The sequence below is a fragment of the Gorilla gorilla genome, chromosome 18 (assembly GCF_029281585.2).
Source record: "Gorilla gorilla gorilla isolate KB3781 chromosome 18, NHGRI_mGorGor1-v2.1_pri, whole genome shotgun sequence".
Taxonomy (NCBI): Eukaryota; Metazoa; Chordata; class Mammalia; order Primates; family Hominidae; genus Gorilla; species Gorilla gorilla.
Genome location: NC_073242.2, coordinates 96,071,437 through 96,084,752, shown reverse-complemented (window position 1 = coordinate 96,084,752; position 13,316 = coordinate 96,071,437). Strand labels below are relative to the sequence as shown.

At 53.9% G+C, this 13,316-nt stretch overlaps 1 protein-coding gene across 1 annotated transcript; it reads right to left on the bottom strand.

Annotated features, from left to right (window-relative positions):
* Positions 1–1,061: 1,061 nt before the first annotated feature.
* LOC115931020 (cocaine esterase-like) lies at positions 1,062–11,262 on the bottom strand. The gene is made up of 12 exons (XM_031002591.3): positions 10,301–11,262; positions 7,195–7,399; positions 6,090–6,231; positions 5,094–5,227; positions 4,754–5,012; positions 4,226–4,324; positions 3,798–3,941; positions 3,596–3,676; positions 3,165–3,309; positions 2,612–2,749; positions 2,026–2,098; positions 1,062–1,566 (listed from the first exon to the last, which is right to left on the bottom strand). The coding sequence occupies exons 1-12, from the start codon at positions 10,638–10,640 to the stop codon at positions 1,380–1,382; spliced, it is 1,947 nt and encodes a 648-aa protein (XP_030858451.3). The 5' UTR covers positions 10,641–11,262; the 3' UTR covers positions 1,062–1,379.
* Positions 11,263–13,316: the final 2,054 nt, after the last annotated feature.

The window sequence follows — 13,316 nt, the reverse complement described above, 5'->3', positions numbered from 1 at the left end:
AATCTCATCTCACTGCAACCTCTGCCTCCCGGGTTCAATGGATTCTCCTGCCTCAGTCTCCCTAGTAGCTGGGACTACAGGCATGTGCCACTGAACCAGGCTAATTTTTTGTGCTTTTAGTAGGGATGGGTTTTCTCCATGTTAGCCAGGATGGTCTCGATCTCTTGACCTGGTGACCCGCCTACCTTGGCCTCCCAAAATGCTGGGATTACAGGTGTGAGCCACCACACCCGGCCTGGCCACTCACAGATGTAAGAGCACTTGGGGCTTGGGGAGAGGCAGACAGAGGCTTTTTTTAGAATTTATTTTTATTCTTTCAAACCTCTCAGGGATGAACGGACATAGGCTTCTGACACTTAGGTGTGGGCAACATTCTTTGAAGCACCTCCCTCAAAGTGGAAAAGGCCTGGGGGCTCAGAGGAGAGAAGAGAGAAGGCAGGGAGAAGGTGGAGGTGAGGAAGGGAGGAGGGGGCCCAGGGCTCAGTGGGGTGTTGGGGAGGGTGGGATTCCACTGGGGTCTGCCCATCCACAGCTCAGTGGGGGCATCTATCGAGTGTGTCTAGCAAGAGAGGACCCATGGCAGGCTTCGTAACTAACATCATGCAGTAGCTTCTTCTATTCTCTCTCTTATTTTTTTGGAAACGGAGTCTCGCTCTTGTTGCCCAGGCTGGAGTGCAGTGGCACAATCTCAGCTCACTGCAACCTCTGCCTCCAGGTTCAAGTGAGTCTTCTGCCTCAGCCTCCTGAGTAGCTGGGATCACAGGTGGGCACCACCACTGTGCCCGTCTATTTTTGTACTTTTCATAGAGATGGGGTTTCACCACGTTGGGCAGGCTGGTCTCAAACTCCTGTCCTCAGGTGTTCTGACCACCTTGACCTCCCAAAAGTGCTGGGATTATGGGCATGAGCCACGGTGCCTTGCCTATTATTCTCTTTTTATTTTTATTTTTCTCGTTTTTTTCCCTTATATTTTGTTTTCTTTGCTTTTTAAACATCTTTTTTACTCCTCACTGACTTGAAGCTCAAAACTTTCCTATTTAGCTTCTAATCACAATCACACACTCTCTTTCTCTCTCTTTTTTTTTTTTTTCTTTTTTTGAGAAGGGGTCTCACTGTGTTGCCCTGGCTGGTTGGTCTCAAACCTCTGGCCTCAAGCCATCCTCCCATCTCAGCCTTCCCAATAGCTGGGATTACAGGTATGAGCCATCATGCCTGAGTAAGTTCTTAATAAATGATTTCTGAATGCATGGACGGAAGTATGAATGAATGGCTAAGTGAATGAAGGAATCAACTTCCTTCTCCTCAGTGGGTGTGTGTGGGCACAGCAGGCTGACCCTCGCCTGTCAGCGAGCCCACCCCCTCTTCCCCGGCACAGGGAGCTACAGCTCTGTGTGTCTCTCTTCAGGCTCCTCGAGCTCCTGGATCTTTTGGGGCAGCGTCTTCTTCCAGAACTGGAGCCTGTGGGCCTTCAGAGCCCGGCCCACCGCAGGCTGTAGGTTCAGCTGCAGGTATTGCTCCTCCTGGTTGAACAGCGGCCAGTGTGGCAGACCTTCGCCATTGGGGTTCCTGTAGACATGCCGTCCCGCAGGGCGGTATGAGGGTCACTCTGAGCCCCCGAAGCCCAGACCTGAGCACCCTGAGTCTGGTCAGGCAAGGCAGCCAAGCAGGCCAGGTGGGCTTGGGGAATGAGCGGGGAGGCTTCCAAAAACAGAAAACAAACTCCCTCCAGCTAGTGTCAGCACCAGTGGAGGCGGGGCGCCGGCTCTGTTGTGTCCCTCTCTCTGAGAGGGAGGCCCTGACGGTGGCACAGCACTGGCGCCCACCCTCCAGATAGACTGGAGAGATGGAGCGTGTCCACTGCCCCACGCACCCCCACCCTGTCCAAGTGGGTCCCGGAGCTTGGGAAGGGGCTATCATGTGACGAAGGATGCGGGTGTGCTCATGAGGTCACCCCGACTAGGAGATTGCTGGATGGGCACAAGTCCCCCAACCCGGGGAGGTTGAGGCAGGGGTGTGCAGTCTCACCTGTTTCGAGCAAAGTTGGCCCAGTACTTCATCATCTTCCTGCTTAGCCGTTCCTCCTCCTCAGTGAATTTAACTGCAAAAAGAAAGGGGACGTGTGTCTTGGTCAGGATGTCCCACCTCAGCATCCCAGGTGGAGCTTGTCCTTGGCCCATTTGCCCTCTGTCCCCAGGCCCGCTTCTCTGCTTTTTCTCCCACTGCCCTCAGGAGCCAGCCCTCCCCTTTTCCAAACCTTCCCCTTAGTCCAAGCTCTGGCTGACTCCATCCTGGGCTCCTTCCTGGCCCTGAAGGCCCCTTTTTCCTTCTGTCTCTGGGAGTCACTGAAGAAACAAACATGTCCGTGAAACACCTGTTCTGCACCAGGCCAGACACCCAAGGGTGGGGAGAGGCGGAGGGAGCACAGGCCACAGTCTGAAGAGTAGTTAATTCTAATCCTGGCGCAGCCTTTGGAGCTGCAAAACCTTGGACACCTGATCTCATCCTCTCTCTGAGCCTCAGTTTCCTTATCTGGGCAGTGGGGACAATCAATCACCCTTCAGGGACACAGCCAGGGTCCCAGCCCACCTCCCGGGAAAGGAAGAAGACTTACCGTAGTTGCCCCAGAAGAAAGTTCCAAAAACAAAAGGAAGTTCATCACCATGGTCTGCCTTCACATGCGGCGGCCTAATGTTCTTGAGCCAGCTGGGCTGATGCTGGAACTCGTAGAAGTACACAGGGGCCCGGGAACCTGTGGGGTGGACAGCCCATGACATGGTGGCCCCTCCCCTGAAGATTTCTTGCCTCACCCATGGTGATAAGACACCTAGGTCCAAAGCTAGCTGGAATCTGGACAGTGGGGTGTGGAGCCCCAGGCTGGGGAAGGAGCAGAGGAAGAGACTTGGGATAAATCATGGCCTCGGACTTCTTAGCTGTGTCATCTTGGGCAAGTCACTGAAGGTCCCTAACTTCAATTTCCTCATCTGTGAAATGGGGAAATGTCTGTCTCTTGGGCTAGCCGTGAGGATTTACTGCAATGACGGACGTCAAGTGTCTCAGGGGCCCAATAAAAATAAGTGGGGACCTGGAAAGCAACAGGTCTCACCTGGAACCCACAGCCTTGAGCTGTACCCTGCCAGCCAGGCCTTAGGTCCAAATATACTCACACTGAAAATGTGCTACTTGGAGGGCAGGGATCACGAACAGGAAGTCCTCCATCATCTCCTGGAACTGGGTTTGGAGGGTCTGGGGATCCCCATTGTCTTCAATGTACTCCTCCATCAGCAGGTCACCAAATGTAGGAGGCAACATCTACCCCAGGTGGATCAGGAAAAGGCAGGTTAGTCTGGTTGCCAGGGGCAGGGAGGAGGTGGCCTCGGGCTTGGGGAGATGGACCATGAGGTGGACCATGAGATGGAACAGGAAGGGGGAGCAAAGGCGAGGCTCTGAGGTGATCCCACCCCCAAGCGCACACACACACATGGGCCTTTGCTCATGGGGGTCACTACATAGGCAGGGTATCTGGGGGTTGAATTTCCTCTGTCTCAGGACAGGAGAGGAGCCCGTCTCCATTGACGAGGGACCCCAGGAGCCTTACCATTAGCCTTAACATTTCCTGCAGAACAGCCTGGGAGGCCTCTCTGTACATTTCCTTCTGGGTGTCATAGGTACTTGAGACCTAGGAGGCCGGGAGAGAGTCAGTAGCTGGGGATGGAATAAGCCTGGAGCTCTGAAGCCCTGAACACCACCCACTACCAGATGGGCTCCCCAGGCACTTGAGGACTTGGGTTGGGCCTCACACTGGGGATGATCCAGCCAAATTCATCGTTGTTGACACCAATGATGCTGGGGACAGGTTGAAAGTCGGCAGAGGCCAGCAGCTCCTGGGGGTGCCTGGGCAGGAAGATCCCATCCACCACTCCGGGGATCATCCCGTTGAAAGGCTGAGAGGAAATGCAAGGTCAGGGAACAAGATCAGGTCCCAGACATCTTCTGATGCCATCTGAGTACCTTCCACTCCTTCCCAGTTCATCCCCGGATGCTCATATCCACCCCAGGAGGTCAATGCCTGGCTCAGGCATGCACCGACCTTCAGTCCCCACCCAGGGCTATGACACCCAGGCATGCAGATAAGGTAATGTGCCCAGGGAATATGAGGGCCGTGCAGGCCTGCCAGCCCCATGCCTATTGCACCCCTTCCTCTACACCCACATCCATTTAGACCAACCTTGTTAATTGCAAGAATCTCCTCTTTACTCTTGCCCCGCAGGCAGCCCACCAGGGCCTCAGAGTCAACATGGTCACAGCCAGACAGGTTGGCCACCACCTGCAAAGGGACCAGGCAGGGGCTGGCTCATCCTTCCAGGTAGAGGAGAGGAGTTTTCCCAAGGCCCTGGCCAAGGACAGGGGCACCCCAAATCTCAGAGGGTACTTCGTATGAGTTCCTGCAGTTCTGACACTGTTCCAACTCAGAAGTCCCAGACACAGGGGCCATCCCATCTGCCTAAATGGTTCTCCTCATGATGGGGATCCCTACGGTGATAACTTTGCACAGAGGTCCCAGAACAAACTTGGCCTCTGCAATGGCAGAAGCATGCGCATTCTGACCCTGGAGCCCCCCAGCAATTCCACAGTAGGCAGCAGCTCCTGGAGCATGCTCCCCGATGGCCCTTGTCATCCCTGTTTAACAGACAGAGGCTCTGAGGGGTATGAGGGGAGGGAGCAGGCCTCGGCCTCTGCAGCTGAGGGCACTCACCATGGAGATGACATCAGCTGAGCTGGCAATGAGGCCGGGCAGGAGGGCCACGCCACTCTCCATGATGGCTCCGTGGAAGAGTCCTTGGGATATGGGGGACACAACAAGCGAAGACACACTCGTGCCACCCGCAGACTCGCCAAAAATGGTGACACGGTCAGGGTTGCCTCCAAAGTGGGCGATATTCTGCTGGACCCAGCGTAGTGCGGCCACTTGGTCCAGGTAGCCCCAGTTGCCGGTTGCATGTTTGTCTCCAGTGCTGAGAAGTAGCAGGGACAGGGATCACAGGGCTGTCCTGGCCCCACTCAGCCCACATTGCTGAGCCCAGCCCTAGTCTCACCTGAAGAAGCCCAGGACACCCAGGCGGTACTGGATGGTGACCACCACCACGTCCTCCAAGGCGGCCAGCATGGAACCATCATACATGGAAGCCATGCCAAAAGCAAGCCCACCACCGTGGATCCACACCATCACCTGGGGAAATCAAGGCAGCTACCACCATGCTCCCACCCAGCCAAAACCCCACCAGGGCCACTACCTAGACCAACCAGTGCTTTGCCTCTGTCTACCTCCACATTAGAACTCCAGCACAAATTCATTACGTGGGCCACAGACTAGGCACCCAAGATCTATCAGGAAGACCAGGACTCACATCTTTTGGGATCGACCCCCTGTATCAAAGCCTGGTTTTATTAGTCCCAGGAAACTCACCAAAGTGAAAAGAAAAGGGTTATCTCCCTGATGGCTCCACATGAACATTAACCAAAAATGTCCTTAGCCTGAACCACATAGTGAGACCCTGTTTCAACAGAAAATGTTTTAAAAATTAGCCAGGCATGGTGGCATAGGCCAGTAGTTCCAGCCACTCGGGAGGCTGAGATGGGAGGATCATCCAGGAATTCGAGGCTACAGAGAGCTACGTTCCTGCCACTGCATTCTAGCCTGGGCAACAGAGCATGATGCCATCTCTAACAAAAAAGTTTTTGTGTGTGCCCATTCTCATAGGCCCAACAGATTATCCATGGCTGGGGTTCTTGGTCACCTCAAGGTGCAGCCCTTGGGCACTTGAGTGGATCTCCTGGGCATGAGTTGGCTGGGTGAGCCCTGGGTCCAGCCCAGAGCCACAGCCTTTGACCTCTGGGAGCAGCCAGAACTCTGTGACCCCATGTCCAGGGGCCAGCTGCCCAGCCTGGGTAAGGAGCATCTCTTGGACCTGATAGTGAGAAGCTTCTCAGCAGCATCCACTCTGCAGCAGGGCCTGAGCTAATATTGCCTTTCTAGCTTTTTGCAGAAGAACTGTCCTCCATCCCGCAGTGAACTGTGGCCTGACACCCACCGGCAGGTTAGAGCCTTCATGGCTATGGGCCGGCGTGTAGATGCTGAGGTACAGGCAGTCCTCAGACATGGAGACGGAAGGGATGGTCACATTGACTTGGTTCCGAACCTCTGAATCCATTGTGGTGAGGTCCTGCAGACACCTGGTAACCAGGGCAAACAATCAGTCCAGCGGCCAGATCGTGGCCAAAACGAGACCCTCGATTCAGATGTGCTCCCTGTCACCCTCAGCCCCTTCCCACAATACACTGCTCACACATGATCCCACTCAAAAATCCCTTCCCACCAAGTTATAGGCCACAGGCTCTGGGGAAGCTGAGATGGAGCTTGGACTTCCAGGGAGGCCTCGAGGTTATTGAGGACCTTGGGTATCATTCCTCCTGACGCCGGAAACCCTGACTCTTAGGGGTTTCTATGAGAACCATTGGCTGCATGTGTTGACATTCACCACTATATCGCTGTACCCCCTCAGGCCTGGGACAGGGGAGTAGCCCACATATGTGTGCTACATGAGTGAATGGATGTTAATTTCTCATGAGAAGGGCAGTGGGATGTCCCTCATCCCAAGTCTAAACTCTCAAAAAGTCATAATTCCCACATGGCCTCCAGTTGGAAAAATATACACGTCTCTTGGTAAATGGCTCCTGGCCCTGTCGGTGGACACAGTGACTGTGGAGAGTGCGGGTCCCCAGAAAGCTACCACTACTGTTCTCTTCAGCTATTTGCAACATCTGCCACTAGAGTTAGGGGCTCCTACAAGGTTCATAGAGCCAACCCGAACCTTTCCCAGAGACACCTGCCACTGGTGGCAGAGAAAGCTCGGCATAACCAGAATCTGGGGACATATGTGTGTCTGCCCCTCCCTTCAGCACCTGGAGCCAATGTCTTCTGAATGCCAAGCTCCGATCCAGGAGGCTGAGAAGTTATTCTGCCCTCCCCAGCCTCAGCATGCTCATTGGAAAAATGCACGTGGGAATCCACGAAACTCAGAAGGAAAACTGGCTGTGGGGGTTTAGATGAAATGATAACTGCAGCCTGGCTGAGCTCAGAGCACCCCCACCCCTGCCCCAGTGTCTGGAGTTCCCTGGGCCCCTGGGAGAGCTTACACAGCCGGATGGGTAGTTCCATCCCTCACACCACTCCAAGATTCAGGGGGCTCAGGGGGTGCAAATCGCAGTGGACCTAGAGGTGGCTTGGCAAAGGGAATTCCCAGAAAGGTATGGACCCCGGCATCGGCGCCCTTCATGTGGACAAGACTCCCCAGCACCTGCCCCGTGTGTGTGGTCCGGATGGGACTGGCAGAGTCCTGGCCTGTGGGCAGAGAGACAGACATCACGGTTGGGTTTGGCCAATCAGCTGCCCTCCCAGACTGTTGGTATTGCCGCCTCCTTGCCATCCTCAGCTCAGCTCAAGGGATCCTGATCTATAAACACGGGCTTTACAAACTTCCTGCCTGTAACACTCCCTTCCTGCTCTGCCTTCCTGGGCCTGTCTCCATCCCACCAGGCTGAGGCTCCTTGGGGCCAGCATCATCATTCAGCCCTAGGACCTTCAAACAAAGGGTCACATGCCCTTGATGGGACTAGAGTGTCCTTCAACTGTGTGCCAGGTCATGTGACAGTAGGATGATGGTGGGAATTGGGCAGGCAAGGTTCCTGTCCTCAGGGATGTCATGCCCAAGGTGGCAAGAAATGACATAAAGAAAGCATCCTCGAAACCATGAGTGATGTTGGTGAAAAGAGCTACAAGAGAGAAGTATGGCTGTGGCTGGGACAGAAAAACCACTGTGCCTGGCCTGGGGACCCTAGTGGAACTCTGTCTCTGCAACAAAATCAAGAAAATAAATTAGCGGGGTGTGGTGGTGCATGCCTGTAGTCCCAGCTATTTAGCAAGCTGAGGTGGGAAGATTGCACGAGCCTGGGAGGTTGAGACTACATTGAGCCGTGATCGCGTCACTACACTCCAGCATGGGTGACAAAGTGAGACCCTGTCTCAAGATAAAAAAAGTCAAAAAACGAAAACAGCCTTAGGGAGCTAATGCCACCCTACACCTGTCAGTTCAACATGGATCAATATGTTTGATGCCACCTGGTGTGGGTGAGGCCAGGGTCAGTAGATGTTTACAGACACCAGAGAGGACATTTTAACAATGTCTCCAAGTCAAAAGGCCCATTCCTCTCCCGAGTAACACGCTCCTACACACGATTCCTTGCTGGAGGGGATGTCTATCCAGGTAATTCCCTGTGGCCACTGGCCACTGATGCCTGATGTTTGTTACAGCAAAGGACATCACCTGCTGAAATGTCCCTGATTAGAGACCTGTTACATCAACTTATGTAATAAAGAGATTCATTACTTGCTTCATCCTTGAGAGAAGCCCTTCCATTAATCAATATGAAGAAGCTCTACCATGTAGGGGTGTGTGGAGGCCACCGCTCGTGTTAGAAAGTGAAAAAGCCTGGCCCCAGAAAGTGGGTGAGTTTATGACCGTTTCGATGAAAGTCAAGGACAAGTGCACACATCTATTCTTGTGTAAACTGCTGGGCACTGTGTGTACTGTGGTGTCAACAAGCAGTTTCCAGTGTGGGCCATGGGGACTTTGATGGCCCCTGAGGAGAAGCCAGGACTGGCTGGGTAAAAAGAGTATGGCACACATCACCTGTACCCTCCTATGGCTTGTCAATTATTTTTTCTGAATGTGGGTCCAACCCAAAATTAATATATATATATGTATTTGTCAGACAAGGTTTCTATCTGTTGCCCAGGTTGGAGGGCAGTAGCGTGATTACAGCTCTCCACCTCCTGGGTTTGAGATCCTCCCACCTCAGCCTCCTGAGTGGCTTGGAGTACAGCTGTCTGCCACCATGCCTGACTTTTTTCTTTTTTCTTTTTTTTTTTTTTTTTTTTGGTAGAAACCAGTTTTGTTGCCCAAGCTGGTCTCTAACTCCTAGCCTCAAGCAATCCTCCCATCTCTGCCTCTCAAAGTGCTGGGATAACAGGTGTGAGCCACTGTGGCTTGCCCAAAGTAGTTTGAAAGGTAGCCATCTGTCAGGCCAGGCAGATCTTCCTGCTGGGCTCCTGGTGAATTCTAGAATGTGGTCAAGGGCAGGCACAGGAGGAAGCCCTATAGGGGTGCACCATGGGGCGGGGGGAGTATGGACTCCACCTGCGCAAATTAAATTGGGAAAGGGTCGGGAGAGACAGTCAGATGATACACTTAGGAGAGTTTCAGGTGAGAGGACCAAAGGCCGAAACACTCCCCCAGCTTCTGATAAGGGCCTGGAGAAGCCTGGCAGGCACACAGAGCCTTCACCTTTGCCCTGGAAGCCAAGTTGTGCCCTTGCCCAGGATGAGGTAAATGGCATGAGGGACACCACGGGCTCTTTGGCTCTTGTTTCTGGAGACAGATTTTTGCTTTTTCACCCAGGCTGGAGTGCAATAGTGTGATGAAGGCTCACTGCAGCCTCAACCTCCCCTGCTAAGGTGATCCTCCCACCTCAGCCTCCCAAGTAGCTGGGACTACAGGTCACAGGCCACCACAGCCCACTAATTTCTTTAAATATTTTGTACACTCTGAGTGTCATTATGTTGCCCAGGATGGCCTCCAACTCCTGGGCTCAAGGAATTCTCCCCCTCGGCCTTCCGAAGTGGCAGGTTTACAGGCATGAGTCAATCGCACCCAGCCACTGTGGCCTTATGGATCCGCTTCAAATTTGGCGCCTGAGGGCTTTGTTCCCCAAGGACCACTGTCCTTATCTGAGGCCCCTTTGGAGCGGTCAGGGCGCCCCCCTGGCCAAGGAGGCCACAGACTCAGAGCCAGATGCTGCCAGAAGCTATTATTGTTATTACCGGCCGGCAGCACTGGCTACAGCCACAATCATAAGAGGGAAATGGACTGAATCCCCGCACTCCTAATCCCTCACCCACTCTGACCCGAGGCTGCCGACCAGGCCTGGCATGTCCCGGCGCTCCTGGGGCCCCTGTACTCCGCTGGCTCCTCGCCGTGGTGTCCCGCAGCCCGACCCCTTCTGCGCTTGTAGGAGCCCACCTTGGGCGGCGGGGAGGCGTCGCGTGGGGCTCACGAGTTCCACGCTGTCATCTCCACCAGCTGCTAACTCCCAGGTGCCTTCCCTCCCATACTATCAGGTCCTGCCTCCGCAGCATTCGGCAGATCTGAGCCCGGTCCCTGTCGCCCCTCCGCGGGAACCTCACCCTGGCCCCGGACAAGAAGCAGCAGGAGCCCAAAAGCCACCGCGCTCAGCCGCGCGCGAAGTCGGTGCAGCCGCATGCTCGGCTCGCTGGCCTCGGTTCTCTGCCGGTGGACACGCTGCTGTTCACCCAGAGGCTGCCCCGGGTCGGTCCAGCCGTGGATCAGTGCCTCGCCCAGCCTCGGAGTTTGGACTGGGCAGGGAGTGGGCGGGGTGCGCTGGCTTGGGCAGGGAAAGGTGGGTCTGGCAGGAGAGCAGGACTGAGCAGTCATAAGTGGGTGGGGATCTAGTGGCAGGCAGGCCTGGGCACGGCCACTTCCCTTCTGCCCGGGCCCCTTTGGCATCCGCGGAAGGGGCTGCGCGGCTTCCGTAGCCCCTTCGCGATCCAGGGAATCCTTTCCTCAAACCTGTCGTTGTCCACAGGCCCGATGAGCGCGCTGGGGGATCGATAGGAGGGGGCAATAAACCAGAATTTGAGAACTCAGGAGGGCTTCTCTGAGGAGGTGCACGTTCAGGATCCCCACAGATGGGGAAATGGGAAGGAACTTGATCGGGGTGAAGGAACCGCTTGAGCAAAGGCAGGGAGGCGTGACGGCGCCCTTCATTCTGGAAGTTCCTCCTTGCTTTCAGGACTCAGTTTCCTGCGTTCCCCTTTACAGCCCCTCATCCCCTTACAGTCCAGGGTCTGAGGGTCTCCGCGGTCCCCTCCCTACTCAGTCACGCCATTCTTTTGAAACGTACATGTGACCACTGCACTTCTTAAGGAGCGCCCCCCTTTGCCTCGGTGGCTTTCAGTTTCCTCACCTCCCGCGGAGACCACGGCCATGGTCATTTATCCACTTGACGAACATTTCACGAGCGCCTGCCGGTCTGAGCGATGGGGACCCGACACTCCCGGGCCTCTGTTGCCCCAGGGGAGGCAGGCGCGTCACCGGGAGGTCCCGAGACACTGGCAGCCCTGCCAGGCCAGAGGCAACCAACCGGCCTGGGTACCGGAGTGTGCTATGGTCCTGTAACTAGGGGCCGTAGTGTCTGAAGCCCGGAAGTGGAGGCTGCAGTAATCTGTGATTCCGCTACTGCATTCTAGCCTGGGTGACAGAACGAGACCTTGCCTTAAAAAAAAAAAAAAGTGGGGGCAGGGGATAAATTTAATTGTAAGTTATGCCACCAGAAAGCCGTTAAAACTATAACTATTGAGTCTAAACAGTAATTCTGGAAGCTGATTTTGGGAAAGTATATTGTACATCTGCAGAACTGAAAAACATACAGAGACATGCATGCAGCTGGTGCTCGATAAACGCTTTCAGAATGTAGTGGGAACATTATGCACCAATCAATGTTCATTGAAAGGAAAGTCGGCCTCTCTCAAGTGCGTCAGTCCCGGCTTAATATTATCCTTGACTGTCACCTGGTGGCCAATATGGGCAATGTAGGTGTCCTGGACTTCGTCCCAAACTTCACAGGGCTCCGTGGTTGGGCTTAAAGGATGTGGATGGAAAGAAGGGAGACTTCCCCCTGGAAAACTGGTGCCCTGAGAGGCAAGTTGGTCAGAGGTAGGGGCGTAAGGGGATTATTAGGGTCTATGGGACAGGAATACAGCCTCTTAATGACAGAGAGAATATACTTGGGTGAAACCAAGAGGCCGATTAAACGCAATTGGCCACTTTTGCACACTGAGATAAAATATGAGTTTTTTTGCAGAGCGCGGAAGGAGAAAAGTTTAGGAACAACAATGAAGTAAGTAGGCAAAGTAATCATGTGGACACACATGGTGAGTTTGGGGATGCTCAGGGGGTTGAAAGGTTGGCAGGGGAATTCTGAAGTGTAGAAGACATCTCCCTGGATGGAGAGTCCCCTGGGAGCCAGAGGACAGGAATCTCTTCGCAAGTGTGCTAATATCCTGTGAGTATGGGCCTTACAGTGTCTGTAGAACCACCGAGAAGAAGAGCAACCTTCAGGAGACAGGCCACTGAGGAAGCAGCTTGGCTTTCCTGGCCACTGTGCAGGCGGCCCAGGCTCAGGGGCCTATGGACAAGCCCGGTCTTGCTTCTGACAAAAGTGGGGTGAGGCACCTCTGCAGGACATCGATAGTTGGGTGGGTGGCTTGTTTTATTTTTTATTTTTGAGATAATGTCTCGTACTGTCGCCCAGGCTGGAGCATAGTGCTGTGATCTCAGCTCACTGCAACCTCTGCCTCCCGGGTTCAAGTGATTCTCCTACCTTAGCCTCCTGAGTAGCTGGGATTACAGGCACCTGCCACCACACCCGTCTAATTTTTGTATTTTAGTAGAGATGGGGTTTCACTATGTTGGCCAGGCTGGTCTTGAACTCCTGACCTCAGGTGATACCCCACCTTGGCCTCCCAAAAGTGCTGGGATTACAGGGGTGAGCCACCACACCTGGCCTGAGGTTGCCATCTATTAACCAGAGAACAAGTCCTTGCCAGACACCAAATCTGCTGGCACCTTGATCCTCGATGTCCAAGCCTCGAGAACTGTAAGCAGTACATTTCTGTGGTTATAAGGCACCCAGTTTATAATATTAACCTGTAGTATTTTAAGTTTTATATCAGTATTGGAAGCCCTATTCTTTTGAGGCAGGGTCTTGCTGTGTTGCCCAGGCTGGAGTGTAGTGGTGCAATCACGACTCACTGCAGCTCTGACCTCCCAGGCTCAAGTGATCTGCCCGCCTCAGCCTCCTGAGTAACTGAGACTATAGGTGTGTGCCACCACATCCAAATAATTTTTGTATTTTTTTGTAGAGATGACATTTCTCCATGCTGCCTAGGCTGGTCTGGAACTCCTGGGCTCAAGCTCAGGAGGCCCACCTCGGCCTCCAATAGTGCTGGGATTACAGGCATGAGCCACTGCACCCGGCCTAACCGGTAATATTTATTTATTTATTTATTTACTTATTTTTGAGGCAGGGTCTCTCTCTGTCACCCAGACTGGAGTGCAGTGGTGCAATCTCGGCTCACTGCAACTTCTGCCTCCTGGGTTCATGTTATACTCGTGTCTCAG

What these genes read in the sequence shown, in the direction of transcription:
- LOC115931020 (XM_031002591.3), bottom strand. Translation starts at nt 10,640, where the DNA reads ATGCCAAAGGGGCCCGGGCAGAAGGGAAGTGGCCGTGCCCAGGCCTGC. An exon ending in AGGAAATGTTAAGGCTAATG is followed by an intron (nt 3,310 to 3,595) that starts GTAAGGCTCCTG and finishes CACCTGGGGTAG; the next exon opens with ATGTTGCCTCCTACATTTGG. An exon ending in CCAAGTAGCACATTTTCAGT is followed by an intron (nt 2,750 to 3,164) that starts GTGAGTATATTT and finishes TCCACCCCACAG; the next exon opens with GTTCCCGGGCCCCTGTGTAC.